The 27750-nt window shown below is 38.2% G+C and overlaps 1 protein-coding gene across 2 annotated transcripts in view; it reads right to left on the bottom strand.

Moving 5' to 3' along the window:
- GRIN3A (glutamate ionotropic receptor NMDA type subunit 3A) overlaps nucleotides 1–27750 on the bottom strand; it is a 124793-nt gene that overhangs the window by 3407 nt on the left and 93636 nt on the right. The window contains exons 4-8 of one of the 2 annotated variants that reach the window (XR_005554074.1): nucleotides 26094–26239; nucleotides 23969–24084; nucleotides 17155–17306; nucleotides 3482–3660; nucleotides 1797–1870 (exon numbers count right to left, since the gene is read on the bottom strand). Coding sequence is in view for 1 of the 2 variants with exons in the window: in XM_039322181.1 (XP_039178115.1) it covers nucleotides 1797–1870; nucleotides 3496–3660; nucleotides 17155–17306; nucleotides 23969–24084; nucleotides 26094–26239 (653 nt within the window). In the remaining variant the exon portion in view is untranslated. The remainder of the gene's footprint in view (nucleotides 1–1796; nucleotides 1871–3481; nucleotides 3661–17154; nucleotides 17307–23968; nucleotides 24085–26093; nucleotides 26240–27750) is intronic. The other variant, XM_039322181.1, reaches the window with a different exon arrangement.

Here is a 27750-nt window from a genome sequence, read left to right as displayed (position 1 = left end):
AGCAGAAAGTCATTCTTTTCACCTTCCACTCTAATGATTTGCTATCGCTGTATCTATGGTTTGGCAACTTGGGCGCAATTAGATTGAATAGGTATTAATAATAATAATAATAATAGTAGTAAAGTTGGAAGGGACCTTGGAGGTCATCTAGTCCAACCCCCTGCTCGGGCAGGAAACCCTACACCATTTCGGACAAGTGGCTGTCCAGTCTCTTCTTAAAAACTTCCAGTGTTGGAGCATAGAAATACAACATGGTAGACATGTTTTGATGTTGATACTCAACCCTTCTTTCTCCAGGGTTCCTGGCCCCAACATTTCAAATCAAAAATGTATTTTTATCAAAAACCATTTGGAAAGTTACTTTCACCCAGGGATTTAGTTCTGTCAGATTTCTAACAATTGTTTTATGGCCAGACTAGGCTTATTACAAGGGACATGAGAACACCCAACAAAGAAGGATGTTTGGAAAAATACAGGCAGGCATGAGTATTGTTATTTGTGTCACACAGAATATCAGTAAGCTAAAAGCACAACTGTCAAAGCTGATGCAGCATCACAGAGTCAGCTTGTAAATTGGCTTCAGAGAGAAATTCCATAATGGATTTAAAAACACAGTGGCACTGTGCTAGATAAGGATGTCAGATAAATTGTAAACTGGCTTTGAAGAGGCAAAGTCTAGTGGTGAAGGCTAGAAACTAGGACTGTGAGTTTTAGTACTGCCTTAAGTATGAAAGTATCTTAGGTTAGTCACTCACTCTCAGGCCAACCCACCTTACAGGATTGTTGTGGGGAAAATAAGAGAAAGGGGTATGTTTGCCACCTTGAGCTAAAAATAATAAAGGTGGGATGTAACGTAACGTAACCAGTGGTAGGATTCAAATATGTGAACAACTGGTTCTCTGTGAGGATGCCGCTTCCGGAAGTCCATTCTGGGCCTGGGCAACAAGAAATTAGCTACCGGTTCTGTGAAGTGGTGCAAACTGGCTGAATCCCTCCCCCCCCCGAACATAACTAAACGTAATGTAACAACACATAAATTAACATAACATAACATAACACAATGTAACATAATGTAACATAACGTAACATAATGTAACATAACATAATGTAACATAATGTAACACAACCCCTATTTATACAGTAATAAGAAAAAGTTCAAAGGGAAATAGATTTATCAGGGAATGGTGTCTTCACCTATCTGTCATTATGCTCTTAACACCTTGCAACCTCTAACAAGTTATTCCTAAAAGATTATGGTTTCAAACAATGTGTTAGACTAATTTTTCTCAATATTGGCAACTTTAAGATATGTAGATTTCAACCCCAGAATTCCCTAGCCAGCCATATGGTTTAGGAAACTCTGGGAGTTGAAATCTATATATCTTAAAGTTGCCAAGATTGAGAAACATTGTGTTAGACCATAGTAAATCAGTAAATGGGAGAGGAAATATTAATTCAGGGGAAGGATATATAGTTAAAGTCATTATTTCAATATAGCTGAAGTGGATCTTTCTGATATATGACTCTCTTGACTGCAAAATAAATAAAACTTGTACTTTCCTACAACATTTCACTGTCTTATACAATACAGGTGAAGCGGATCTTTCTGATATGCGATTCTCTTGACTCCCAAATAAATAAAACTTTCCACTTTTCTACAATGTGTCGACTGCATTATACAATGTGTAACTACATTATACAATTCTTTTCCTTTAAAACAAAACAAAACAATGTCTGGGGAATCTTTATCTACAGATGCATCAACTAACAGCAGATTAAAAACTCATTTTGCTTACTTCTTTTCAACTGGCTTTGTTTTAAGCTGGTGCTTGTCTTCCGTAAATGAGTTGTTTAGAGCGCGGTGTAGTCGCTAGAGGAAAAACCCAAAATAATTAGTCAGAAGGGAAACTGTACTTGCATTTTAGGTAGATCGAATGTAAAACAGAGACTCTGTAGGGAATGCAGTATGAAAACAAAACTGTTTGCCCAATTTGTCATTGTGACTGAATTTTGTATCTTTATGACAAATCCAAAATTTCAGCTCCTCGTATTTGCTAATACTACACTTTAAAGTGAAGGGCTACAGATTAGATGGTTGCATGCAGATTCAATCCAGAGGTTTCCTAGGACAGAACTCCGGGAGGCAGACGCAGAGTTAGAGATTCAACCATACAGCCAGAAATGTTGCCAGTCAAGGTAACTAACTAACTGTAGGTGAAATGGGCCAATAGGCTAATTAAATAAACCAATTCTGTGTTTTAGATCAGAAATGGGAAAAATTAACGATATTAATTATATGGTGCCTACACACAAAATAGGAAAGGGGGGAAAAGGCTATATTTCAGCTGTGTTTGCAGGGCTGAAGGTTCCCAATCTAGATGACCTTGGGACTGAATGTAAGAATGGCCTTTTATGGCTGGGACAGAGAAACATTAGAGAATAACCACATTGCAATTGCAATTATCTCTTCCTCCATATCATAGAGACTATGGGAAAGAGGGGAGTCCAACCCAGAAGAACATTCTGATGGCAGACATTTATGGCATTCTTCTTTTTTTAACTCAATAAATGTTAAAATGTGCACAGAAAACAAAATGGTGGATAGCTAAAAAGGATAAAGCAAGAAGGGATCCAAGTATGGATCATAAAAGAGTCATAAAAGAGCCAAGGTTGACTACCCCTGCTGTAGCTCATGCTGTGCATGCATCAGGAAATTTACCATAGAGATATTGATCCTCAGGGTGAACATAAGCTATCCGGCATCTTGAAAGCTTGAAAATGTTACTTTGAACTTCTATACTGAATGCATAAATTTATGATAATGTTCACAAATTAGTGCCCTTTTCATTTTAATGCATATTATTTATAATATGAAAACAGATAAAAACTTCGTTCCTTCTGTCCATGTTGGAGAAATAGAATTATGTTACTGTAATAAAATGGATGTAATATAGTTGGCATGCAGCTTTTGAGACACTGTGGTTGAAATCCAGAAAATATTGTCCTATCTGTAATTGCTAGATACTGCAAGTAATCAGAAACCTTATTTGGAAAATCAGAAACTAAAGATACATGATTTTTCTGCATTAGTATGTGCAACTCTTGTTAATAATCAAGTGGCTCCAAATTTCTTGAGAAAGTTCCTTTGCCTGCCAATTATATGATATCTGAGTCACTTTTCCTAGAACTACATAATGTATTTTTCTCAACAAACAAAAACTAGGATAATTTTTAGATAGTATTGTTATTTATGTTTTTCAAGAGTTAATTGGAAAGATGCATTAAAAAATAAAAATGAATGAATGAATGAATGAATGAATGAATGAATACTATTATTTCAGATTTTGCTTCCTAATCACAGTTGGGATGTGATAGGATCTCAAGAAGAGGCCTGCAAATGCCATGTATTCAATCTAATAATTTCAGCAGGACTTCGGTTCCAATCAGTTCAGAATCTGATCATTCCCTTTGAGAGACTTACTTAGGCATATGTACCTGACTTGTATGGAGCCAATATGTCATCTTGGATTTCTTTTTAATTTGTGGTATCATCAGTCTGTATACGATATGTTCTCCGATGGTAGTGAGAATAGACAGACCAAATCCAACACACAGCATCACAAACAGCCCGGAAAAATGCTTGATGCCCATTTGCAGGGTCTGTTAGAAAAAGAAAAGGAAATCCATGTACAAATTTATAAATATAAATAAAATGGGAACACACACACACGCACACCTACACACACACACACACACACACACACACACACACACACACAGAGAGAAAGAGAGAGCAAAATTGACAATTATTTTTATACAGCCCTTCCACTTGATTTTTCTTCACAGGAACTCTTCTGGAATTCATTTGATGCTATATAATGCGCTGTAGCCAAAAATGAAAATTTACAGAATCGCCATGACACAAAAGAGTTTGAGTTGCATGAGATATGGGATTAAAGTTGGTTCTACCAAGTTATTGGGACCCAACCTATTGGCAAAGTTCAAACATAAAGTTGCATACTCAGTGATAAGGACTGGTTGCCTTTCGGCTTACTTGGTAGAAGTGAGAGAGGGCTGTGAACTGCTTGCAAAATTTTAAGTACAGGTAATTTTTGATTTATGACCTGTTCAAAGTTCTGATGGATCTACCTGGGGGTGTTTATCACCAGATTTAAAATTCTGACAGTTGAATTTCTCCATAAGTCACATGACCACAGTTTGGATGTTTGGCATTTACGGCCATTTGCATTCCACAGTCATTTGACTGCACTTGACGATGGCGTTGCAGAAAACCAGCCCACAGCAAACCATTGGTTCATTTCATAACTTAATGACCACAGTAATTCACTTAATAATCACTGCAAAATAGGTTGTATAATTGGATCAGTTATGTGACCCAACCCTCTTCACAACTGTCTCAAGTTACAGCTGTGATGGACGGGCTCCATTACAGTTATAACTCAAGGACTCCCTGCAACTCAAAATTCCCTGAAGTATCACTACTCTGAACATCATGAGTCTTTACTCTGGGGAGAAAGTTAACTCACCAGCAGACTTTAATGATTTCAAGAGGAGTGCTAATAACAAAGAGCTCTCTCTCTCTCTCTCTCTCTTTTTTTGGGGGAGGAGAACTCCTGAAATTTAGACCTAGCCTTCTTTGAATCTATCTAACTTGATTAAGAAATCTGGGATCCTGAGAAAAGGAGTCTCAGAGATCATTTGACAAACATGCATTCATAGATTTGTGAGCCAGAACTTGGATCTACAATTTTAAACAGACTTATTCTAAGGGGGCAGGTGCAGATCTTAAAACTGCCACCCTGGCAATGAAAAAAAAAAATTAAGTTGCATTGCTTACTAGTTGTAAGACTTAGCTGAGCATCTGATTAATTCATAATTATCTCTTCATGGGAATAATGAATGATGTGAATAAGACATTTAGAAAATATTCCCTGCACAAGCCCCTTCCACCCCACCATACAAGGACCATCTCAAGCAATTAATCCTCACGTTCATTAGTCAGGTTGAATTAAGGCATCAATATACAGCAGCATTACATGAAATGGGTAAATGGGCTTTTAACTGAAACATTTCAATGAAATGGTGTTTGGTAAGCCGATATTTGATTTGCATCGAATTAACCTTCTTCCTTTTCATAGGTGCAATGACAAAATACAAATGAAATATGTCGTAACAGGTCCTCATTAAATCTTATTATTCAGAGATAAAATTTCAGGTATATATATATATATATATATATATATATATATATATATATATATATGTATATGTATATGTATATGTATATGTATATGTATATGTATATGTATATGTGTGTGTGTGTATATATATATATATATATATATATATATATATATATTCAATAATGATGGTGAAAATGCGACTCCCGGGCATAATTATAAATGGAATGAATAAAGCGCGTTCACCAGGAGAGTTTAAAGTTAAAATACTTTAATTAAAGTATTTTACTATATTAAAAGGTTGCCAAGCTTTCGTTGGGAAAACTCCCCAACATCTACACACATATTTAAGAGGAAGAGAAAATAATTACAACACCATGGCTTGGAAAAATATGACACAAGTAACCACAATTTCAACAGATTAACATTGGAAAGCTTCTGAATTGTTGGTATCTTGCAACAAACTCCCCTTTTATGACCTTGTAATCTCTTAATTCAGGGTAGAGTTGGGGCAACTGGATGGAGCTGAACGCAGTTCAAGGTTGAAATTAGGTGTCCTTGGTGCTCTCTGAGCTTAGTTGTTTTCTAGCAGACATTTCATTACCCAAATTAGGTAACATCATCAGGGCTAGTGAGGAGTGGTAAGGCACTTTACTAGCACTAATGATATTACCTAGTTTGGATAATGAAAAATCTGCAATAAAACAAGTAAGTTTAGAGAGCACCAAGGACACCCAATTTCAATCTTGAGCTACACATTTTCTTGTTTATCCTTTACCTTTTGGGTAAGTTCAGCAATCTCTCACTCGGTTGTGCTTGTAAAATTTCTTTTTTCCAAAATGGCTACTTTGAGATCTGTAATGGAGGGTAAATGCTTTGCTATTACATTGCCCTTGATTTGAGTCCCAGTACCAAACTTGTTCCATTAATTCTTTTATATAAGCCTTGTCCGATTTATCATACTGAGAAACCAAAGGTTACCGGAAGATGATAGCGTGCATATCACATAAGAGGAAGAGCATGAGAAGCACCTCTAATCTTGGGCATGTAATTTTTGTAGCCTGTGATAATACTGTTGGTACAGGCATGGGGGCAAAACAGATATCTGAGTTTGTTTCAAGGTCTGGTTTCCATGTTAATGTCATTATCCAGTTGTTTCTTGTTGCTTGCTGGAAACTGATCCAGTTAAATGGTTGCTTGTATGCAAGAATGGGCCTGCCAGAAATTATGCAGAAAATGAGGAAACATTACTTTGATACTAGATCAGCTAAATATAGAACATAGAATCATAAGGCTAGAAGGGACCTCAGAGATCTTCTAGTCCTACCCAAGGCAGGAGATCATATACCAGTGGTGGCGAACCTATGGCACGGGTGCCAGAGGCGGCACTCAGAGCCCTCTCTGTGGGCACACGCACCGTCGCCCCAGTCTAGGCCTTCAGCTGGGTTTTATAAAACCTTTTCACTTTAGGCCTCCGCCGCCGTGTGCAAAAAAAAAAAAAAAGTTCAATCAGTCAATTTCAACTTCTTGCAGGAAAAAAAGAGATCTTGCAAAGTTGGAATTGATTGATTGAACTATTTAGTCCCACCCTGTGTGCACGCCCACCCAATTGGCCATGCCCACACAATTGGCCACACCCACCCGGCACTCGACAATGCATAAGTGGGTTTTGGGTTGCTGTTTGGGCACTCAGTCTCTAACAGGTTCGCCATCACTGTCATATACCATCCCAATCAAATGGTCTATTTTTGAAAACCTCCAGAGATGGAACATCCACAGTTCCAGGAAGAAAGCTATTTCCATTGAGTAATTGTTCTCATTTTCAGAAAATTTCTTCTTACTTCTTACTTCTAGATTGGATTTCTCTCTCTCTCACCACCCATTACTTCTTTCCTGCCCTCTGGTGCTTTGGAGAATAAGTCAAACACCTCTTCTCTGACAGCACCTTGTGTACTGGAGGATAGTAATCATGTCCCCCTCTAATCCTTCTCTTTGATAGGCTAGAGTAGTGATGGCGAACCTTTTAGAGACCGAGTGCCCAAACTGCAACCCAAAACCCACTTAAGCATCATCGGGTGCCGGGTGGATGTGGCCCATTGGGTGGGCGTGGCTGCGGTGGTAACAACAGACTGGGTGGAACTAAAAAGTTCAATCAATCAATTCCAACTTTGCAAGATCTTTTTTTTTCCTGTGAGAAATTGAAATTGACTGATTGATTGAACCTTTTTTTTTGTACACGGTGGCAGAGGCCTAAAGTGAAAAGGTTTTATAAAACCCAGCTGAAGGCCTAGGACTGGGGCAATGGCACGCGTGCCCACAGAGAGGGCTCTGAGTGCCGCCTCTGGCCCCCGTGCCATAGGTTCGCCACCACTGGGCTAGAGGTTAGGCAGCCTCAGCTATGAGCTGGAGATAACATGAAGGCAGTATCGATGGCAAAGAGCTAATGAAGAAACTCTGAGTTGCAATCAGAGGGATGTACAGATGAACCCCAGGAAAATTAACTCTTTAAATAGTACTTCCAAAAGTCAGCTGTTGCAAAAAGCTGGGAGAAAACTTCCCATGCATTAAATGCTGCACAGAATTCCTGATGTTATCTTATTTCATAGGACATATGAGAGAATTCCATGCCAAAATATCCCCAAAAGTTTGTTTAAACATGCACATGGACACAAATGAGATTTGGATCAAAACCAGGAAAAGAGGGCTAAATCTTTCCCATTCTAGAATTCTCGTCTGGAGGCTTATCCAAAATACAGAGCCAAAGTAATTGAATTTTGTCAATTTTTGACTTAGTCTAAATACGCAAAGAAAACACCTTTTAGGTGACACTAATAGGCTTCACTGAACAGAAACAAGCAAATGGGAAGTAACACCAGCAGATGCAGATCAATAATACTTTTTTTTTTTTTTTGCATTTTATAAGCTTGATTTTGGACATCTAATCCTGTTCACTGGCTGTATAATGAAGGCAGTGTTGAGAAAAGTTTTTAACTGAAAACTGTTCCTTTTATGCTAAGAAAAAGCAAATAAAATATGGCAGTTCTTTGATTAATTAAGTAATGTGTCTAATTACTCTTTTAATTAGCAGAGGAGAAAAATAATTAATCTGATGAATCTAACGACAAATCACAGCAAATGAACAATAAATCAAAACAGAGTGTCTATGATTTTTTTCCCTACAAGGATTACATCATAAACATTTTTCCTGATAAGAGGAACATTTCCATCTCTTAATCTTTTCAGATTATCTTCTTTTTTCCCCTTTTGCATCTCAAAGTTTTGGCAGCAGCATCTTCTCTTTTACAACAGATTTAAAGAGAACTGTAAGCACTGAATGTAAGAGAACAAAACATGCAGCTTTCAATTACAGGTAACTTTAATTGAATTCACATTGATGAAGCTCTTAGATGTTTTGATCACTTTCCCTGGAATGTGTTTAGAACAGGGGTGCCCAAGCCCTGGGCCAAGGACCAGTACCGGGCTGCGGCATGCCAGCAGCCGATCTGTGCAAACAAGCAAAGCCCCATCTGTGAGATGCAGGCAGCACACAAAACCATGCCCCCTCTGATCCACAGAAAAACGTCTCTCCACAGAACCAGTGTCTGGTGCTCAAAAGGTAGGGACCTCTGGCTTAGATTATTCCCCTTCCAGGGATGGAGGTGGAAATGGATAGTTAGTCAGATGTTTCAGAAGTGTAACTTCCATTAGCCTCAAGTACTGAGACCAATGGTATGGGGTGTTGAGTATGAAGTGATGATGGATATTCAGTGATATCTGGGCCACAGTTTCAGTGATATCTAAGGCTACAGATTTAGAGCACATTCATAAAAGCAGGTATCAAAAGTTTGTTCGGCAAAAACCATGACCGATTACTTGTATCATAGGCTATGATTGGCTTGAACCATTGTTTATTGAACAAAGCAAACTTAAAAACAAGCAAAATTATCTGTCACCCACACACAGAAGAGGGGGTTATCTATTCTCCAAAGCCCCTGAAGGCAGGTCAAGAAGCAATGGATGGAAAGTAATCAAGGAGAGAAGGAACCTAGAACTAAGGAGAAATTTCCTGACAGTGAGAACAATAAACCAGAAGAATGGCTTGCCTTCAGAAGTTGTGGGTGCTCCATCACTGGAGGTTTTTAAGAAGAGACTGGACAATATTTGTCCAGAATAATATAGGGTCTCCTGTCTGAGCAGGAGGTTGGACTAGAAGGCCTCCAACGTCCCTTCCAACTCTGCTATTCTGTTATTCTGTTATTGCCCGTGGTGATAAATAAATATGATTTGTTGTGGTAAAGGGTTGTCCCCTATAAAACAAAGCACACAATCACCATTCAGCAAATGGAAATAAACATAGAGGGAAGGGAGAGTTTTGTGTGTTGTTTCTGCCCCTTCCTCCCTAGACAATCATTTCCAGATTTTCCTATGCTGATGACAAACATTTGAAAAGAGTTTTTCAAAGTCTCCAGCTGAGCCATTGGTGATGCTCTAGTTCACTCAAGAATACTGCAGAGTTGGGGATCCCTATTGCACAGAGTTGTGTAATGACATGCAATTCAAAGAAGCTATATTACTCACTGTCTTCACACTTGGGGAGGGGGGTATTCACTTGACTAGATTTGATTAGGAGTACAGGGGATAACCTGGGGTGTGTATTCCTATTCCTTCCATCACAATCACATTTACCAAATACATGCAGAGGGCTTGATTAGCCCCTGATTATGATGTGTGTAAGCACATATATGCTGGCATTCATTTCCCTGTATATCATTATCTTCCTCCACATTTTTTGCAAACAAGCGTAACAAAGGTTCCATCCTTCAGAGACAATATCTGAACTAAGAGGCATCAGAAGTTTTAAATACAAGTTGAAGGTCTTAATTTTTTTAAAAAAATAAGCAGCAAAGGAGTGATTAGAACTTTGATTCTGGAAAATTACAAATGGATTTAGGGTTCAGATAGATGAAATAAGTTTTTGGAATTAATTATAAGAATCTTTCTTGTGTGCAAACACTTTTACTTTGAATTTTCTTAAAAAAAATCTGATAGGATCAAATTTTGAAGGTTGGAAGGAAATCAGAATGAACTAAAGTTTACAATTAAAGGAGAAGAACACTTAAATTTGATTTACTAATATAGAATGAACCAAAATATTTTAACCCTGGACATATTGAGGGATATTTTTGAATAATGGACCCAGAAGTTAATTTTGAGAGTGATTGCCTCAACAGATAGACTGTGCTTAAAATATATTATGAAAGAAAGACAAGTTTAGCTGACAAGATTGAGACTAATCTGAAAGTGGATTTTAAAATGACAGGCTACAAGAATGATATTGAAAAAGAGACTATACTGGATATAAAAAAAATCCCAGCTGATATCTTAGTAATTAAAAAGGATAAACCAGTGGTGGGATTCAAATATGTGAACAATCGGTTCTGTGTGTGGATGCCGCTTCTGGAAGTCCATTCTAGGCCTGGGCAACAAAAAATTAGCTACCGGTTCTGCTGAAGTTGTGTGAACCAGCTGAATCCCACCACTGGGATAAACCAATAACAAACAAGAGAGTAACCTGGATAATTTTCATATTTTGGATTTACAAAAGAGACTTGTTAAAGTTTATGAGAAGGGACAAAGAGAAAATGAAAAGAAATCAAGTTCTAGGATATTATTTGAAAAAATACAGATGAAGATTGTTAAAAATAAAAGAAAGGATATAAAGTTGGTTTATTTGACCAAGCTAAAATAGATATGTTGTTATCTCTAGTAACCCTTAATGGCCTTCTGCTGACAACTGGACTGAAATGATGTGGCTTTAAAGATTAATTTATGGATAAGAGATGGGATATGGGAAGAAGAGATCATTTATTATATTTTAAGAGAAGGTATAAAAGGTTTTAAAAGGTAAAAGGTAAAAATCCCTGTGGATTTTACTCTGCTAGTCATTACTGACTATAGGGGAGAAGAGAAGGTATAAGTTAGTAAAATTGTTTATCCTTGTGATGAAGGGGCAAGTAATTTATATATTTCTTGCCTTATTCTTATTTTTTCTTTCTATTTTCTATTTCTGTTTTTCTTTCTATTTTTTTCTTGTCTGCACTTTCTATTTTTCTTTTAAGTTTTTTTTTAGTTTGTATTAGCTTTTAATATTTGAAATTTTAATTACTGTTCAAAAATAAAAAATTAACCTTTGATAAGAATTTCTGGAGATGGGAGGAGGCCATGTCATTTGTTAGGACCTTTATTGGATGGGCCTGACGTATATTTGGATGTCTTGGGAGAAAATATAAGTGAATTGGGAGAAGATCTTTAGCCCTTAGAAATGGTTAACAGAATTCTTTACATCCTCCCTGACTCCAGATCCAGGAATTCTTGGAATGAGAAGCTAAGTCACCAAATATACCAAACACCAAAAGTACAATACCAGTAGGTTGCTGAAGAACCCATTATCCACTTGCCATTTCCCTCCTTTGATTTGAACATCTCCCCAACTTCTCTGTAAGTTTCTATGCTCCTTGAAGTTGACTATTATTATTTCTCAGTGGAACTGAATGAAAAAAAACCAAGCCACTGATACATGATTAAAAGAGGCTGTTCTGGCAGTAGAAAGCAAAACATTTTGTAAAGCAAAAACCTAACAAAGAAAAATCTTTAAATAAGCAGAGAGGGGATTTCATCAGGGAATAAAGTGCAAAGTACTGTGGGCTGAAATATTGGCTATGGAGGGGCCAAAAGAGTGATGAAAACCAGGAGATGGATATTTCATTGTTTAGCAACAGTCATCGCAATCAATATTTCACTTATAGATAAGGCCATGCCAGACCATTTGTCTTTGTGACATATTTTGCTATGCAAGGCAGAAACTTTAATCAGAAAAGATCTTAAGGGAGGGGGGGAATCTTGTATATGTTATTACAAACACCCAGATCTTTTTTAGAATGTATTCAGGGAAGAACATCCTTTTTATCATCCTTCCAATCTTGAGAAATTGCAGATATTCACCACACAGCAAGATAACTGCTCCAAGGTTCAGAGGTCCACTCTGCTTTCAGGCCCCAGACAGACAGTGGGTTTTATGAACCCACTTATGCTATGACAGTTTTAATTTTTGGTACTCCCTGACTGGTTGTTTGCTATTTGATTCTCCTTATATGCTGCCTGGAGTCATTTGACGATTAAATTGTCTTATAAATCCAATATAGAGGTAGACAAATAGATAGTGTCCCTGGAGTTTGCTTCTGATCACACTGTCAACATTCATTAATGTGATTTGCTATTGAAATTCAGATTTGTTTTCATTGAATTAGTACTATGATGGGGAGTTGCTTTTTTTTTTAATCCTGTCCTCCCATCATCTCAAAAGCATAACTGCTAAATTTTGCTCAGATGTTTACTTTTGCTTAAAAAAAACAAAACAAAATAAAAATTCCTGTATAAACATACCTGGGTTTTGAATTCTGACTTGCACCGCACAATTCATACAGTCACATATATTATTTTGACATATAACCAGGTCCATTTACAAATAACATTTCCCCCCTAAAGTTATGAAGATAAAAAAAATTCTATCTTGCTAGATTAGAGAAATCACCTCAGTCAGCATTTTGTTTCAGAATCTGGGGCTGGCTTGTTGGTTTGTTCCTTCTAGGCAAGAATGACAAAAGACGCCTTCAAAATGCAGAGAATCTAAGATAAAATCAGATTACTTTGGCAATCTGAGAAAAAAAACCCACCCCATAACATCTTGTCCTGTCCCTGCTGGTCACATTACAGCAGTAATACATTAAACTACAAACAGTTGTGATTTCATGATATTCAAGATTTGCTATTTGAGGCTATTTCTTCCCACCTGATATGGACTCTTCTATAAATAGCATCTCTACTTCTGCAAGCTTACAGAAAAGGTTAGAAAAAGATGGCCCATTTTGCTCCAGGATTCATCTCTTTGGTGATCAGATGCACAAAGAAGATAGTTGTATAGGAAAAGGAGTTATAACAACAAAGCTTCCATATGAACCCAGGTAGAATGTCTTCTTCTGTACAGCCATTAACAGAGAACTCCTACCTACCTTTGCTATTTGCCAAACAGATATCCTAAGCAGTTAAAACAGAAAGATCTAAGCACTGACTTCTGACCAGCAATCATTGCTACCTAGGTTTTCCTTCTGTCTTTGTGCTTTGCTGAACATTAAATAAAACCTGAGTTTTGGGGTTCCACCACTCCTTGTAATTCTAAAGGGACCTTTTCCTCACCCAACACAAAAAGGCAAGAAGGGAGGCAATGACGACTGTGACCACTTTTGGCCCTTTGTCTGCTGTGGTGAAGTCAGAGCCGAACAAGACCTGGGCAACCTGTCTTCTATCATTCCATGCAGAAAAGAATCCAAAGGTGTGTGCCAAAACTCTTATTAGAATTTAATAACTATGTTATTCCCTGTTTTGTTGTTACATGGTAGATGATGGAAGGGAAGATAAAGACCATTTGGTGGATTAGAAACATGTCACATAGCCATTGGGCCCTTCTTTTGGTGGTATCCAACTGCTAAATGCCCACATTCCTAGGGCTACCAGATCTGGGTTCCAAAATTCTGGACAAGCACTAACAGGGCACAAAGAAATACAGAAAACTCTTTCTGATGCCATTTAGTGGTCATCTGAGTTTCTGAAGCCCCAATCCCTAACTTTGACCAAGACTAGAAAGGCAATTATGACCTGTGTCACCTGCCTTCTCACCTGTGAGGGACAGCCCTAGATAATCATAACAGGACCTTAACCAGTGGTAGCTAATGAAAGGCTTTCCATCAAGATGTTTACTTAAAATTAATATTGTTTCCTCACCATGCAAGGACTTTAACAAAAGGAGCATTTGGGGTGGAGAAAAAGTGAGCTTTTTTCAAACAAGGGAGCAAACAAAAACAAACATACAAACAACAACAACAACAAAACCCTGCCTGAGAGGACTTTGGATAAAATCATCCAGATAAATTCACAGAAGCAATCTTGGTGATTTCAGAAGGTGATTTTTCTCTCTCAACCTCACAGGGGAGAAATGGCTGGAGAGAGTATAGCCCTGAGCTGAATGGGAAACAAGCAAATGGCCCCATTATGTCTTTATCTAGTAGTTAAGTTTTTGAAATAGCTCTTGGCCAGAGCCTGATTACACATTAGAAAGTTGAAGCCTCCATTTTTATAGGGATGAGTCATATCTTCTTGATTTCAAGATCTCAAGACCATTTCAACGGTTCCACTTTGATCAAAATATAATCATTCTTTAACCTTATTAATTTTAGCCTCTTGGCGATAAATTACTGTTCATCAAACTGATTAAAGCTAATCAATTAAAAGTCTTAAAAATACTTAAAGCTGCTTAGAAGTGTACTTCCAACGTGCAGAGGTTTTTTTTTTTAAAAAATAATTATTACAACCAAGTTTTCAAGTGATGGGATTGCATGAAGGGGCAAAGAGAAAATACTTCTCTTCAGCATCTCCAGCAATGACCAGTTTGTGTAATCCTTCAATGCTCTACCTGATATTTCTCTTACAGTAGGGATGAAATACACCTCTCTACTTTGGTCTTAAATGCTGCGTCCTGAGTTTGCATTTAAGGCAATTCTGATAGAAGCCAGCTTCTAAAGGAACTCCTTTCCCCATCTTCGTTGCAGCATTAGCAAAAAGAGTGTTTTCTTTTTCTTTTTAAAAGATTAATAGGCTGTCTGTTTTCATCCTTCATACTGCTTGTTACAGGAGAGAGAGAACTGAAGAGAAATTACTTACTTCCTAAGCCAATGTTTTTCTGGCAAAATAAGAGTTATTCCTGTAAATGGTTATCCTCTAAAAGACAAGAATTGCTTACCAATCCTTTTAACAGAATGTTATCCAGGACAACACTGTTTTCAAATATAAAGTACTGTTTAGGATATTTTGTAGAGTATAGTATTAGAGCATTTACACTTTTATTAAGACTCTGAAACCAGGTCTCATTTTGAAACTATGTTTCATAATGTTTTCTTTATGATTTTGTTGGCCTTCTTATTTTTTAGCTTTCACAGGCCATGCAAGTAGCTTACCCATGAAAGTAAGGTAAGGTGTCCTTAGGTAAATGTTATAGGAGGGAGTTTTTTTGGCCACCCTCCTCATAGCTTGTTGCCATTGCTCATGAGTGAAGAATAAAGAACTTAATTTCATGCAACTGCCTGACTGTCTCTAGTATCCCAAATCAGAATGAACTTGGTAAGGAATAAAATTGCAACTGTACCAAGGAGATCACAGATGACTATTCTCTCTCTCTCTCTCTCTCTCTCTCTCTCTCTCTCTCTTTCTCTCTCCCAGGAATGGATGAAATGAAGATTGGCATGTGAGGAAAAGAGGCTTATTTACAACCTATCTAATTTACACGTGCTCAGACATGCAACCTAAAATGCAATTGGCCTTTAGATAAAATAATAAATAAAATAACAACAACAACAATAATAAAGTTGGAAGGGACCGTGGAGGTCATCTAGTCCAACCCCCTGCTCAGGCAGGAAACCCTATACCATTTCAGACAAATGGCTGTCCAGTCTCTTCTTAAAAACTTTCAGTGTTGGAGGATTCACCGCTCCTGGAGGCAGGTTGTTCCACTGGTTAATTGTTCTAACTGTCAGGAAGTTTCTCCTTAGTTCTAGGTTGCTTCTCTCCTTGATTAGCTTTCATCCATTGCTTCTTGTCCTGCCTTCAGGCACTTTGGAAAATAGCTTGACTCCCTCTTCTTTGTGGCAGCCCCTGAGATATTGGAACACTGCTATCATGTCCCCCCTTGTCCTTCTCTTTGTTAAAGTAGACATACCCAATTCCAGCAATCGTTCCTTATATGTTTTAGCCTCCAGTCCCCTAATCATCTTTGTTGCTCTTCTCTGTACTATTTCTAGAGTCTCAACATCTTTTTTACATCGCGGTGACCAAAACTGATGTAGTATTCCAAGTGTGGCCTTACCAAGGCACTGTAAAGTGGTATTAATACTTCACGTGATCTTGATTCTATCCCTCTGTTAATGCAGCCCAGCACTGTGTTGGCTTTTTTGGCAGCTGCAGCACACTGCTGGCTCATATTTAAGTGATTGTCCACTAGGACTCCAAGATCCTTCTCACAGTTGCTACTATTGAGCAAGGTACCCCCTATACTATACCTGTGCATTTGGTTTTTCTTGCCTAAATGTAGAACCTTACTTTTTTCACCACTTAATTTCATTTTGTTAGATAGCGCCCAAAGTTTAAGTCTGTCAAGATCCTTTTGTATCTTAAGCCTATCTTCCAGAGTGTTGGCTATTCCTGCCAGCTTGGTGCTGTCTGCAAGTTTGATGAGTTCCCCATCTATCTCCTCATCCAAATTGTTGTTGAAAATGTTGAAGAGCACTGGGCCCAGAACAGAGCCCTGGGGCACCCCACTACACACTCCCTCCATGTACATGCAGTTCCATTGAGGACTACATGCTGAGTACAGCCGGTCAGCCGGCTACGAATCCATCTGGTAGTGATGCTGTCTAACCCACATTTTTCTATCTGATTTATAGATGTTATGTAGTCAAATTTTATAATCCAGTCTTCCAGTTAAACAAAACACACACACACACACGCACACACACGCACACACACGCACACACACAACCAGAAAAAATATGTGTCTATTAGGACAAATGGACACCAACTTTTTAAATAGCTGAAAGCAACATAGAAATGAATTCTACTGGAGAAAAGGGTTTGAGCAAATGTACATAACAAAAAACAAGCATATGCATTAGGATAAAGGTATGTGAAAATGCACATAGACTTTTATGTAGACTTTAACAACAATGACCAACCAGAAAACATGGGCGGAAGGAGACTGAAATAAATACACAGTTTAAAAAAATGAGCAACTCAAAGGGATGGATTTATCCATTCAGAGTGCTAGAAGGACATATGGAACATTCCTTACCTCGGTCACAGCAAAGCTTCTTTTCCCACACGGTACCACTTTGTACCACTTGTCATGTAAGACATCCATGAAGCCGTGGGATTTATACTGGCTGATCAGTTCAGAAATATTTGAGGTTAGTGGAGAGTTTGGAGGCAGGCCAATACCATACCCTAGCAAAAGAACAACACCAGTATTTTTTCTCATTAGTTGATTCTTGACCATAATTGCCAAACAAGAATATCTAAAATTGGAGCTTTGGTAGATGATCATTAAAATACTCCTGTCAATACCTGTTCCTTTAACTCACTGAACAGTAGGATATCATCTTCTACTGTGGTTCATAGCAACAGCAACTTTTGCAAGAGTAAGAATTTTGCAGTTCTGCTGTCAATGATACTATTAGCTGATATACAAATTACACAGAAACAGCAGAAGCTCACAGCCAGAGAGACTTAACACATGAGTGAATCTGCAAATTAGGAACCCCTACTTGACCTATAAGCTTCTCCTGACATCGGAAACCCACTTTGACTTGCCTGCTGTTTTGCTAGCTAGCAAAGAACTGACATCTTCTCGTATATTCCCTAGAAAGTGGTACAGGATTGTGGATTAAAAGCTTTTTAACATTTGCATTGCTTCCTTGTAAGTATATCCCACCTAGAGAGACAAGGGGTTGATATAACAGACTGGTGGGAATCCTTCTGTATTCTGTAAGGCAGGGGTCCCCAAACTCCAGGCTGTGGCCTGCTACTGGTTGGGAACTGGGCCATCAAAGCAGCGGGAGAGCGTGTGAAGCTTCATTTGCATGTGTGCGGGATTTAGGTTGCGCATGCAAAACCATTTCCCCCTGCCCCTGAAACCACTGAAGCCACCACCAACGCTGCCTTTCCACAGAACCAAAAAAGTTGGGAACCCCTGCTGTAAGAGTTGGTTCTAAATAGAGACAATAATCTGACTAAATTTCTTGCAGCTTGGAGACCATTGTTTGATTTTCTTCAAGAAAAGGAGAAAAATGAAAGTTGACTTTGGAATTTGAAGACTGATCTGATAAAAAAAAAAAGTACACATTGTTAACTATGTAGTTATGATTTATATAAAGTTGATATGTGAATGTCAGATGAAATTTCAATTAAGAATATATAAATGTCATTTATTTCTAACTTCGTTATATTTTAAAGATTTTGAAAAGTTGGAAGTACTTTTTAAATATATTTTGTCACTTTTAAACTTTACCTTTTTATCCCCTTCCCCCTTTTCCTGTTACGTTAGCTTCTATTTTATTATTTTTTATAATTATTTATATTTGTGCATAAATTTATAAAATTTATGTATAAAGTTTTATATGCATAAGACAGAGGTGGCGATAGATATAGTGATGTCAAGTAACAGCAACATCAGGAAGAAGGAGTATGAGAAGCCAGAGAAGTACCAAGGTCTGAAAGAAGAACTGGAAGCAATGCGGAAAGTCAAGGCCACAGTTGTCCCAATGGTGATAGGAGTACTTGGGGCTGTGATTCCTAAGCTGAGAGAGTAGGTCCAACAGATCCCAGGAACAACATCAGAGCTCTCTGTTCAGAAGAGTGCAGTTTTAGGAACAGCTAAGCTATTGCACAGAACCGTCAAGCTCCTGGGCTTCTGGTAGAGGATCCGAAATTGAGGAAGACACATACCATCCCTAAAGATGAGAAGGGATTTTTATATATATTTATATGGATTCTGTAAAGGTTGGATTTCATGTGGGGAGGAGGATCATAAATTACAGATGGATAAGGTTGCAATTTTCTTCTCTTATGTTGCTAACCTTTCCTGTTTTAGGCACTTCTTTCTTTTCTCTCTCTCTCTCCCTCTTTCTCTTTTATCTCTTCATTACTTAAAAACCAATACCATTTCAGAAAAATGGTTGTCCAATCTCTTAAAAACCTCCAGTGTTGGAGTACCCTCAACTTCTGGAGGCAAATTGTTCCACTGATGGTTCTAACTGTCAGGAAATTTCTCCTTAGTTCCAGGTTGGTTCTCTCCTTGACTACTTTCCAACCATTGCTTCTTGTCCTGCCTTCAGGTGCTTTGGCGAATAGGTTGACCCTTTCTTCTTTGGGGCAGCCCCTTAGATATTGGAAAAGCGCTATGTCATCCCTAGTCCTTTTTATTAAACTAGACATATGCAATTCCTGCAACTGTTCTTCATACGTTTTAGCCTCCATTTCTCTAATCATCTTTGTTGCTCTTCTCTGCACTCTTTCTAGAGCCTTAATATCTTTTTTAATATCATGGCAACCCAAACTGGATGCAATATTCCAAGTGTGGTCTTGCCAAGGCATTATCAAGTAGTACTAAAACTTCACGTGATCTTGATTCTATCCCTCTGTTAATGCAGCCTAAGACTCTGTTGGCTTTTTTTAGCAGCTGCACCCCTGGCTCATATTTAAATGATTGTCCACTAGGACAATGTATGTCATGATGTTTCCTCTATCATGAGTCATTCTAATTCCTCAATCTGGTAAACTCAGTGGTGTTCTGATTCTGTTCCCAGACATCTCCAGTCATCAGAATCATGCAGGTTGAGCATTTCTGGAATGTGTTTTGAGTCCAGCTGGTTAGGGTAGTCTGGTTTAAAGACTTCTTTCTTGGAAATAAATTGGGCTCAGAAGCCCAATCTGAGATTAAGCTATGATTGATATTTTTTCTTTGTATCTATTAAACTGAGTTTAAATGGAGCTTGATTATGCTTTTGGGTACATGACTGCTGTAGAAACCCAAGTGATCTTTGCAGCCCAAAGTGGCCACTATCAGCTTCAGTTTGTGTACAAGTTATACTTTTGCCTGAACTAAAGTATTCTATCCACTAGCAATATTTACGCAAATGTAATGTGCTTTATATGGATCTACCCTTCTACAGTATTTGGTCCATAAACTACAGCTAGTCCAGAATGGAGCTTTGCAAAAAGGCTGAGCTAAGTGGTCTGGATTCCTTCTTAAATTATAATAGATTATAATGCTATATTATAATATAATCTTACATTAATGCCCACATCCCTCAAGCTTATCTGAAAGGGGAGTAGCAGTTCGGAGATGGCTAGAAAGAAATACAGTATATTAATTTCCCAGAGTATCCAGTAAAATGTCATTCTGGAGCACTGAGAAAGTCAAAATGGAAGCTCCTGATGTGGAAGACAGAAGATTGATGAGCCTTACAGAGACTTAAACATGTTTCACTGATGCTAGACCTCCACAATTCCATTGCTTTCTTCTTTACCACTTGCTAGGCTAAAGGCTGAAAGAAATTCAGGGTGTTTGATCTCTCATACTATCAACCCTCAACATTTCAGAATGAAATATCCTCTCTCACTTATTATAAAATCAGTATTTTTGGCTTTGAGATTAATGGGAGTTTTGCCTTGCTAAGCTTGCTTTTGATTATATGAGTTGATGCTCTTTTTCTCCCCAATGGTTTTTCTGCTTACTTGTTGTGAGCCATTCTGAGAATTTTACATCAACATGCTCATATAATAAATATGGGAAAGGGGGGTTGACCCATCTGGAAATGAGATTGGCATATGGAAGATGAAATGTAAAAAGAGTAAATGATCAGAAGCAAGAATTAATAAAGTGAAATGAACTGTGTGTGAGGGAAATAAAGAGAAAGAGGCATAATATCTCAATGAAACTGGTCTCATTTTTATGGAACTCAGCTGATAAATACATACAGGGAAGTGAATGTGGAAATTGTGAAGAAAGGGATAAAATATATGTTTTAAAGATTAGGGTGATGTCATCTAGATGGCTATGAATGCAAATGAAGGTTGAAAAGAGCCGTGGTAAGAATGCAGTAATGCAGGCTAATTCTGCCAACTGTCAGCAGTTCAATTCTCATCAACTCAGGATTGACTCAGCCTTCCATCCTTCCAAAGTTGGTAAAATGAGGACCCAGATTGTTGGGGGGCAATATGCTGACTCTCTAAATGGCTTAGAGAGAGCTGTAAAACACTGTGAAGCGACATATAAGTCTAACTGCTATTGCTATTATAGGCTGGTGAAAGGCACATGTAATGAACAGTAATAATGGGAAAATGGGAAAAAAACTGCTACATTCTGAATGAATGTGATCTGAGGCAATTATTTTATGGGGGACATGAATGGATGGATGATAATGAGATGAAGGAGCACAGAAAAAGATACTGAATGGTTTGGAAACTTAAGAATGAATTAGAACAGTGATAGCTTGGGGAATATCTGTTTAGGGAAAAATGGCCTGTTTCTAATATGTACTTTTAGCAGAAGTCTTTTCATAATTACAAATGGGAAAAGAATGAATCAAGAAGCACGCTTGCTTTGATTATTTGTGATGAAAGACAGAGAGAACTAGTAAAGGATTGAAGGGTGACGATAGCTTCTGAACATGGGACAGGCCATTGCTTGCTGGCATTAAGAGAGGGCATCTTGGGGGGAAATGGAGATGGAAGAAAAAGAAAGAAATTAGAAGGAAAGGGTCTAGATTATTCTCCCAACAGAATGAGTGGAAAGTAGATGCAGAAGCTGTTCGGAAAAGAGCAGATTAGAGAAATGTATTCTGAGAGTAGAATCACCACCAGTGGGTTAAAACTATGGATCCAGGTTAGACACCAGGAGAAACATTCTTAGTGGAACAAATTGCCACATGTACTGGTAAATTATTCTTTGGTGGAGGTCCTTATAGAGAAGTTGGATGGTCATTTGTAAGAGCAGCTCTAGCCTGCAGAAGGCAAGGAGTTGCATTAAATGATTTCTGAGATGTCTAACTTTATGATTCTGTGAAATGAATTATGTTACAGAGTCCCACAGAAATATGTGTGGTTGTGCTACGAATGAAAAGGAAGCTTGGTGAAAGAGCTCACATGAAGTTCACATGAAAGAAGTTGCAGGAGACAAAAGAATCCACACAAGAGAACAATGGTTGCAAAATGTAAAGATGAGGGAAATATATTGTATAACATATTCAGAGAGAGCAAAAAAGAGTTGCAAAGAAAGTAGACAAAGATAGAAAAATGATTACAGTTAAAAAAAGGAGAGAAAATGCACAGTGTTTTGAGGGAAATAAATGTGACATATGATGTATATAAGGCAAGAAATATAATTCTTAGTGAATGATTGAACATTCAATGGCAAGTTAGGTGAGGGCTAACAACAGTCCATCAATTGTTTCATGCATTGTATTTATGGAGGGCTACTTAAATTTGCTTGTTTGAAGTGATGTATAAGCAAGAATGAATGAATGAATGAATGAAATGTTTGGGATCACATTGCTATTATTATTGCATTGGGAATATGAATGTGCATGTACTTCTGCATACAGATGTTGCTATGTAGTTGGTCTGAATTATTTGCAGTGCATAACAAAGAATTTAATGATACAATGTGTGTAAGGGCCTATTGTGAGTTCACTGTAACACAAGAAATATAAAAAAGTTGGTGGAAATTGGTTATAAAAGAAGTGTGTACAATAAAACAAGAAGATACGGGATCAAGGATGAATGGATACTGAACAAATGTGGACTAAATACAAAAGCAAAAGACCAGTATAAAAGAAACATATTGAGATTATTTGATCATACCTTGAGAATATATGAGGCATGAATCATAAAATAAATATATAAAGGAAGAGTGAAGCAGTCAAGAAGAAGATGCTCCAGTAGTTTTTGTATTGCACCCAAGACACCTATTATTGTTGGTATTATTATATTTTTCAACTGAGAAAGAGAGCATCAGGTTTATACCAGTCAAAAAGAAGATGCCTATTAAGTGAATAAATTCCAAAGAGCTCTGCAATTTTGCCAATGGTGATTTCTAATTGCTTGTATAATCACATGCCAATTCATGAGTATTAGTAGTAGAAGTCCTTGCACAGAACTGAAAATCAGAACGAGATCAGCAATTCCTGGATCATGTTTTGCATCATTTTATATTAAGTGATGCCCTTGTGTGTTTGGATATGTAGAAAATTACATTTAGTCAGCTTGGCTGGTTCACTTTAAGGGTTGTCTATCCAACTAGCTAAGTGTTTTACAGAGTGGAACCAGTCATCTAATAGAAAGTTAAAAGTCCATATTTGCCAGAAATAAAAACTGGGATATTAGCTCATGACATTGTACTTTGCTTGCTTCAAGTTTAGCAACCACAGAAGTACTCCTAGGCCTTCCTTCCTTCCTTCCTTCCTTCCTTCCTTCCTTCCTTCCTTCCTTCCTTCCTTCCTTCCTTCCTTCCTTCCTTCCTTCCTCCCTCCCTCCCTCCCTCCCTCCCTCCCTCCCTCCCTCCCTCCCTTCCTTCCTTCCTTCCTTCCTTCCTTCCTTCCTTCCTTCCTTGTTATCCTACCGAAGCAGAACAAACCACAACATGATAAAAATAAGCTTTGCATTCTTCCTGGATGACTTTTTTCTACTCTGGTCATTTTTTTCTTCAGTTATGGATTTTCTTTGTATTTAAATATAGCAAGATGCTTTGTGGGCCTGTTAGATATAAAATAAGGATAAACAACTTGTTTGTTTGTTTTGTTTTGTTTTGAACCAGGGAATGTTGAACATCAAAAACTAAGATTTAATTTGATTTTAATTTAAAATTGGAATTTGATTACTTGCTAGTATAAACAACATTATATGGTATTAATTAAATGCAATCTATATGATTACTCCCCTTGATTTTTATTCTTTGACATTCTGTGACACTAACAATTACAATTTGGACTACAGCCAAGGTTTTCAGTGCTTGGGCATCTCTCCATTCCCCACTGCTATAAAGGTTATGTAGAAAACAGCAAATAAAATGGCCATATACAACATAGTTGTAGAAAGTTGTTTCATACCTTCAATTGCAAATGGTTTTCCCACTGTCAAAAGTTTACATTCAGCATCAATGGATACCTCATAATCTAGAAGGGCTTTGTCCATGATGAAGGCATCCAATTTCTCTGGGTCCTGCCTGAAAAGTCAACGAAGTGCAACAAACAAACAGCGATTAAGTTTTATCCATTTCTACAAGACTTATAGTTTCCAGATGGAAATTCTAGATCTATTTTCCTTAATCCACAGGAAACCTCTAATAAAAATCAAAGCAAAATCTCATCTGTAAGCCAATAAACATACATAATCTGATGCTAGCCTGTCAACCAATTTATCTTTTTTTTTTAACTTGGTGAAATGAAACATATACGCCTTTTAAAAGCTAATGGATACATTTTAGCTAGCAACATTATTTTCAAAGCAGCAATCAGATATTAAAAAAAAACAGTAATGCATTTTTTTTTAAAAAAATCAAACCTTATCTTGGAGTAGTTTCTAAATAACAACAAATTGATCTGCACAATCTATGGAGCTTCAAAGGACCTTGGACAGACTGCAAAGTTTTCTCTGAGGATTTAGGTCAGGTGACTTTCAGTCAATTTTGCTTCTTTGTTCTGTTTTAGCATCTGCTTGCAACCCACACACTAACTAAAAAGTTTTCATGTGTGGAACTATTCCTATATTGGCTGTTTTTATTTGCAGTTCTTTTCCTAATCATTCCAAACAGGTACTTTTCCTTTTTTGGATAGCAGCCACACACTGGTTGAAATTGTCTACAATGATTCCAAGATCCCTTTCCTGATTGCTCACTGCCATCTCTTATCCCATTAATATAAGGGTGAATTTGAAACTCTTTTGTGGCTTTTTGTATTCCATTTGTTTATATCAAATTGTACCTGTCATTCTAAGCCCCATTCCTCCATTTGGCAACTCTCTAGTTCGTTGAACATTGTGAGATCCAGCTGAGGCGATCACCTCACTTGTAGGACCAGCTCCCCTATAAAATTCCATCTTTCATGATTACATTATTTTTTTAAAAAACAAATGTTGGCATACGCAGTGGGAATCCAGCAGAGGCACCCATGGAGGGCATCAAACATAAGCAGATGTTTAAAACAGCACTCCACCATTGCAATGGAAGCTCTGGACCTTTTTGTTTGTGAGTTGTGACATTACATACACATACTGTATTAAAAAAGCAGGGTCCAGGTCTCACCCCACTGGGATTGGCCCATACCACTCGTGCCAGCAGAGAAGGCATGCTGTGGGTCCTGTCAGACCGATTAGTCCACCTGGGGGCCCCAGGAGGAGGGCCTTCTCTGCTGTGGCTCCTGCCCTCTGGAACATCTTGCCCTCCAATGTGAGATTGGCTTCAACCTTCCTATCTTTTCGTAAGGGCCTAAAGACGTGGCTCTGCCAGTTGGCTTGGGATCTCAGTGGGGTAACAGTGTAATGGAGGTGGTTGATTAAATAATAACAGATCCCACCTCCCCCCCACCCTTCCAAAGTATCTGATATTAACTTTTTATGCTTCAACTGTATATGTAACTGTTAGCCGCCCAGAGTTACCCTATGGTAAGATGGCCAGCCAATTCATTTTATTTATAAATAAATAAACTTTGGAGAAGCTACAATATGTTTCTGTGCATTCTGAAACATAGAAGGCCAATCTTTCTATTCATTAACTGCCTTCCTGCTCTCATTGGTATTTATGGGCAGGTTAGTCATAATGTACTAGGGCAGGGGTAGGCAACTTTGGCTCTTTTATGACTCGTGGACTTCAACTCCCAGAATTCCTGAGCCAGCCATGCATGGCTGGCTCAGGAATTCTGGGAGTTGAAGTCCATGAGTCATAAAAGAGCCAAGGTTGCCTACCCCTGTACTAGGGTGAGGCACCTGCACAACTAAATCTAGGACAGGCAATCTGTGGACTGCATTTTTTGTTTTTTTTTTGAACTGATCTTTCAGCATCCATTCCATTAGCCATTCCTTCTCAAGCTACTTGAAGGTACAGTTCAGCAATAGCTGGAAAGTTACAGCGTGACAGACTGTCTCCATTAAGCTGGAATGCCAGCCCAAAGGGAATCCAAGACTTCTCCCTTGGCATACCTTCGTTAGACTTATCTCTGACACAGGAAGCCTACTTACTTCAAGTACTCCACTCCATCGGGAGTTGCAGGTACATTGAACCGTTTCATGTACTCGTGCATGTCTGGAAAGCTTTGCTTGAAATAATCTTCAGCGCTGCTTTCTTTCACAGTTCCAAAGCGAAACCCCTGGGAAGGGTGATGCAGCTGAGGAGAAACGCCAAAACATTTTAAGAACAAGCAAAAGCAGGAAGAATTTGTATGCCTTAGTTCCTTGAATTTCAGAGAGCCTTGTCGTTTCTAAGCCATGTAACTGGATAAGAATTCTTTATCAGTCCTTAGGGAATTACATGATTTTATATTTGTTAGAGTTATATCCCACTTTTCACACAACTGCTCACAGTGGCATATATAGCACTCCCTCCTCCTATTTTAGCCCAGATTAACTATCCTGAGAGATGTGACTGGCCTAAAGGCATCCAGATAGCTCCCAAGGCTGATGATGAATTAGAACTTAGGTCTTCCTGGTGCTCCAACTTCCTTACTATTCTATCACACTACAGCCTTTAAATGAATTGTGCCGATAGTTTCAATCACAATGGAGCTCAGCCTTAACTGACCATTAATTCTACAGGTTAGAAAAGTGAGCCCTGTGGATTTTATTCCAGTAGTCATTGCTGACTCTAGGGGGTGATGCTCATCTCGGTTTCAAGGCCATTGGCCCAGTGCTGTTTGAAGACATTTCTGCAGTCATGTGGCCAGCATGACATCACAGAGTGCTGTTACCTTCCCACCAAAGTGATATCAATTCATCTTACTCGCATTTGCATGTTTTTGAACTGCTAGGCTGACAGGAGCTGGGGTGAGGATGGGAGCTCACCCCATCACATGGAGCTCAGGTCTCAAACCTGGGCTGCTAGCTTTCCAGCTGACAAGCCCAGCATCTTAACCACTAAGCCACCATGCCACCCACAGTTTAGAAAGATAGACCAATCATGCCAAAGCTGCCTAACCTGAATACCTGGTTTGGAACTCCTGTTTTTTTTTTTGTTTAAATACCAATCATTTAAAACAGGGGTCTCCAACTTGGCAACTTTAAGTCTTGTGGACTTCAACTCCCAGAACTCCTCAGCCAGCCATGGCAAGTCCACAAGTTTTAAAATTCGCAGTACTCATCAATAACCTCATAAATGATTTAGATGAGGGAATAGATGACATTAAGCTAGCAGGAATAGCCAATACCCCTGAAGACAAGCTCAGGATCCAAAAAGATCTTAACAGACTTGAACAATGGGCCCTATCCAACAACATAGCATTGAATATGGAGAAAAGGAAGGTTTTACACCTAGGCAGGAAAAATGAATGATACAAGTATAGATTAGGCAAAACCTGGCTCAAAAACAGTAACTGTGAGAGGGACCTTGGAGTCCTAGTGGATGATCACTTAAACATGAGCCAGCAGTGTGCGGCAGAAGCCAAAAAAGCTAATATAATCCTTGGTTGTATAAACAGAGGCATAGAATCAAAAACATGTGAAGTATTAGTACTGATTTATAAAGCCTTAGTAAGGCCACACCTGGAATACTGTATCCAGTTTTGGTCACTACATTACAAAAAAGATGTTGAGACTTTGTGCAAAGAACAACTAAGATGATTAAGAGCCTGGAGACAAAAAAAAAATGAAGAACAGTTGCAAGAATTGAGTATGGCCAGTCTAG

Source organism: Crotalus tigris, unplaced genomic scaffold (genome assembly GCF_016545835.1).
Source record: "Crotalus tigris isolate CLP2741 ecotype Arizona unplaced genomic scaffold, ASM1654583v1 scf7180000023864.505019, whole genome shotgun sequence".
NCBI classification, from domain to species: domain Eukaryota; kingdom Metazoa; phylum Chordata; class Lepidosauria; order Squamata; family Viperidae; genus Crotalus; species Crotalus tigris.
The sequence above is the reverse complement of the archived record's forward strand: the minus strand, read 5'-3'. Positions and strand labels throughout refer to the sequence as shown.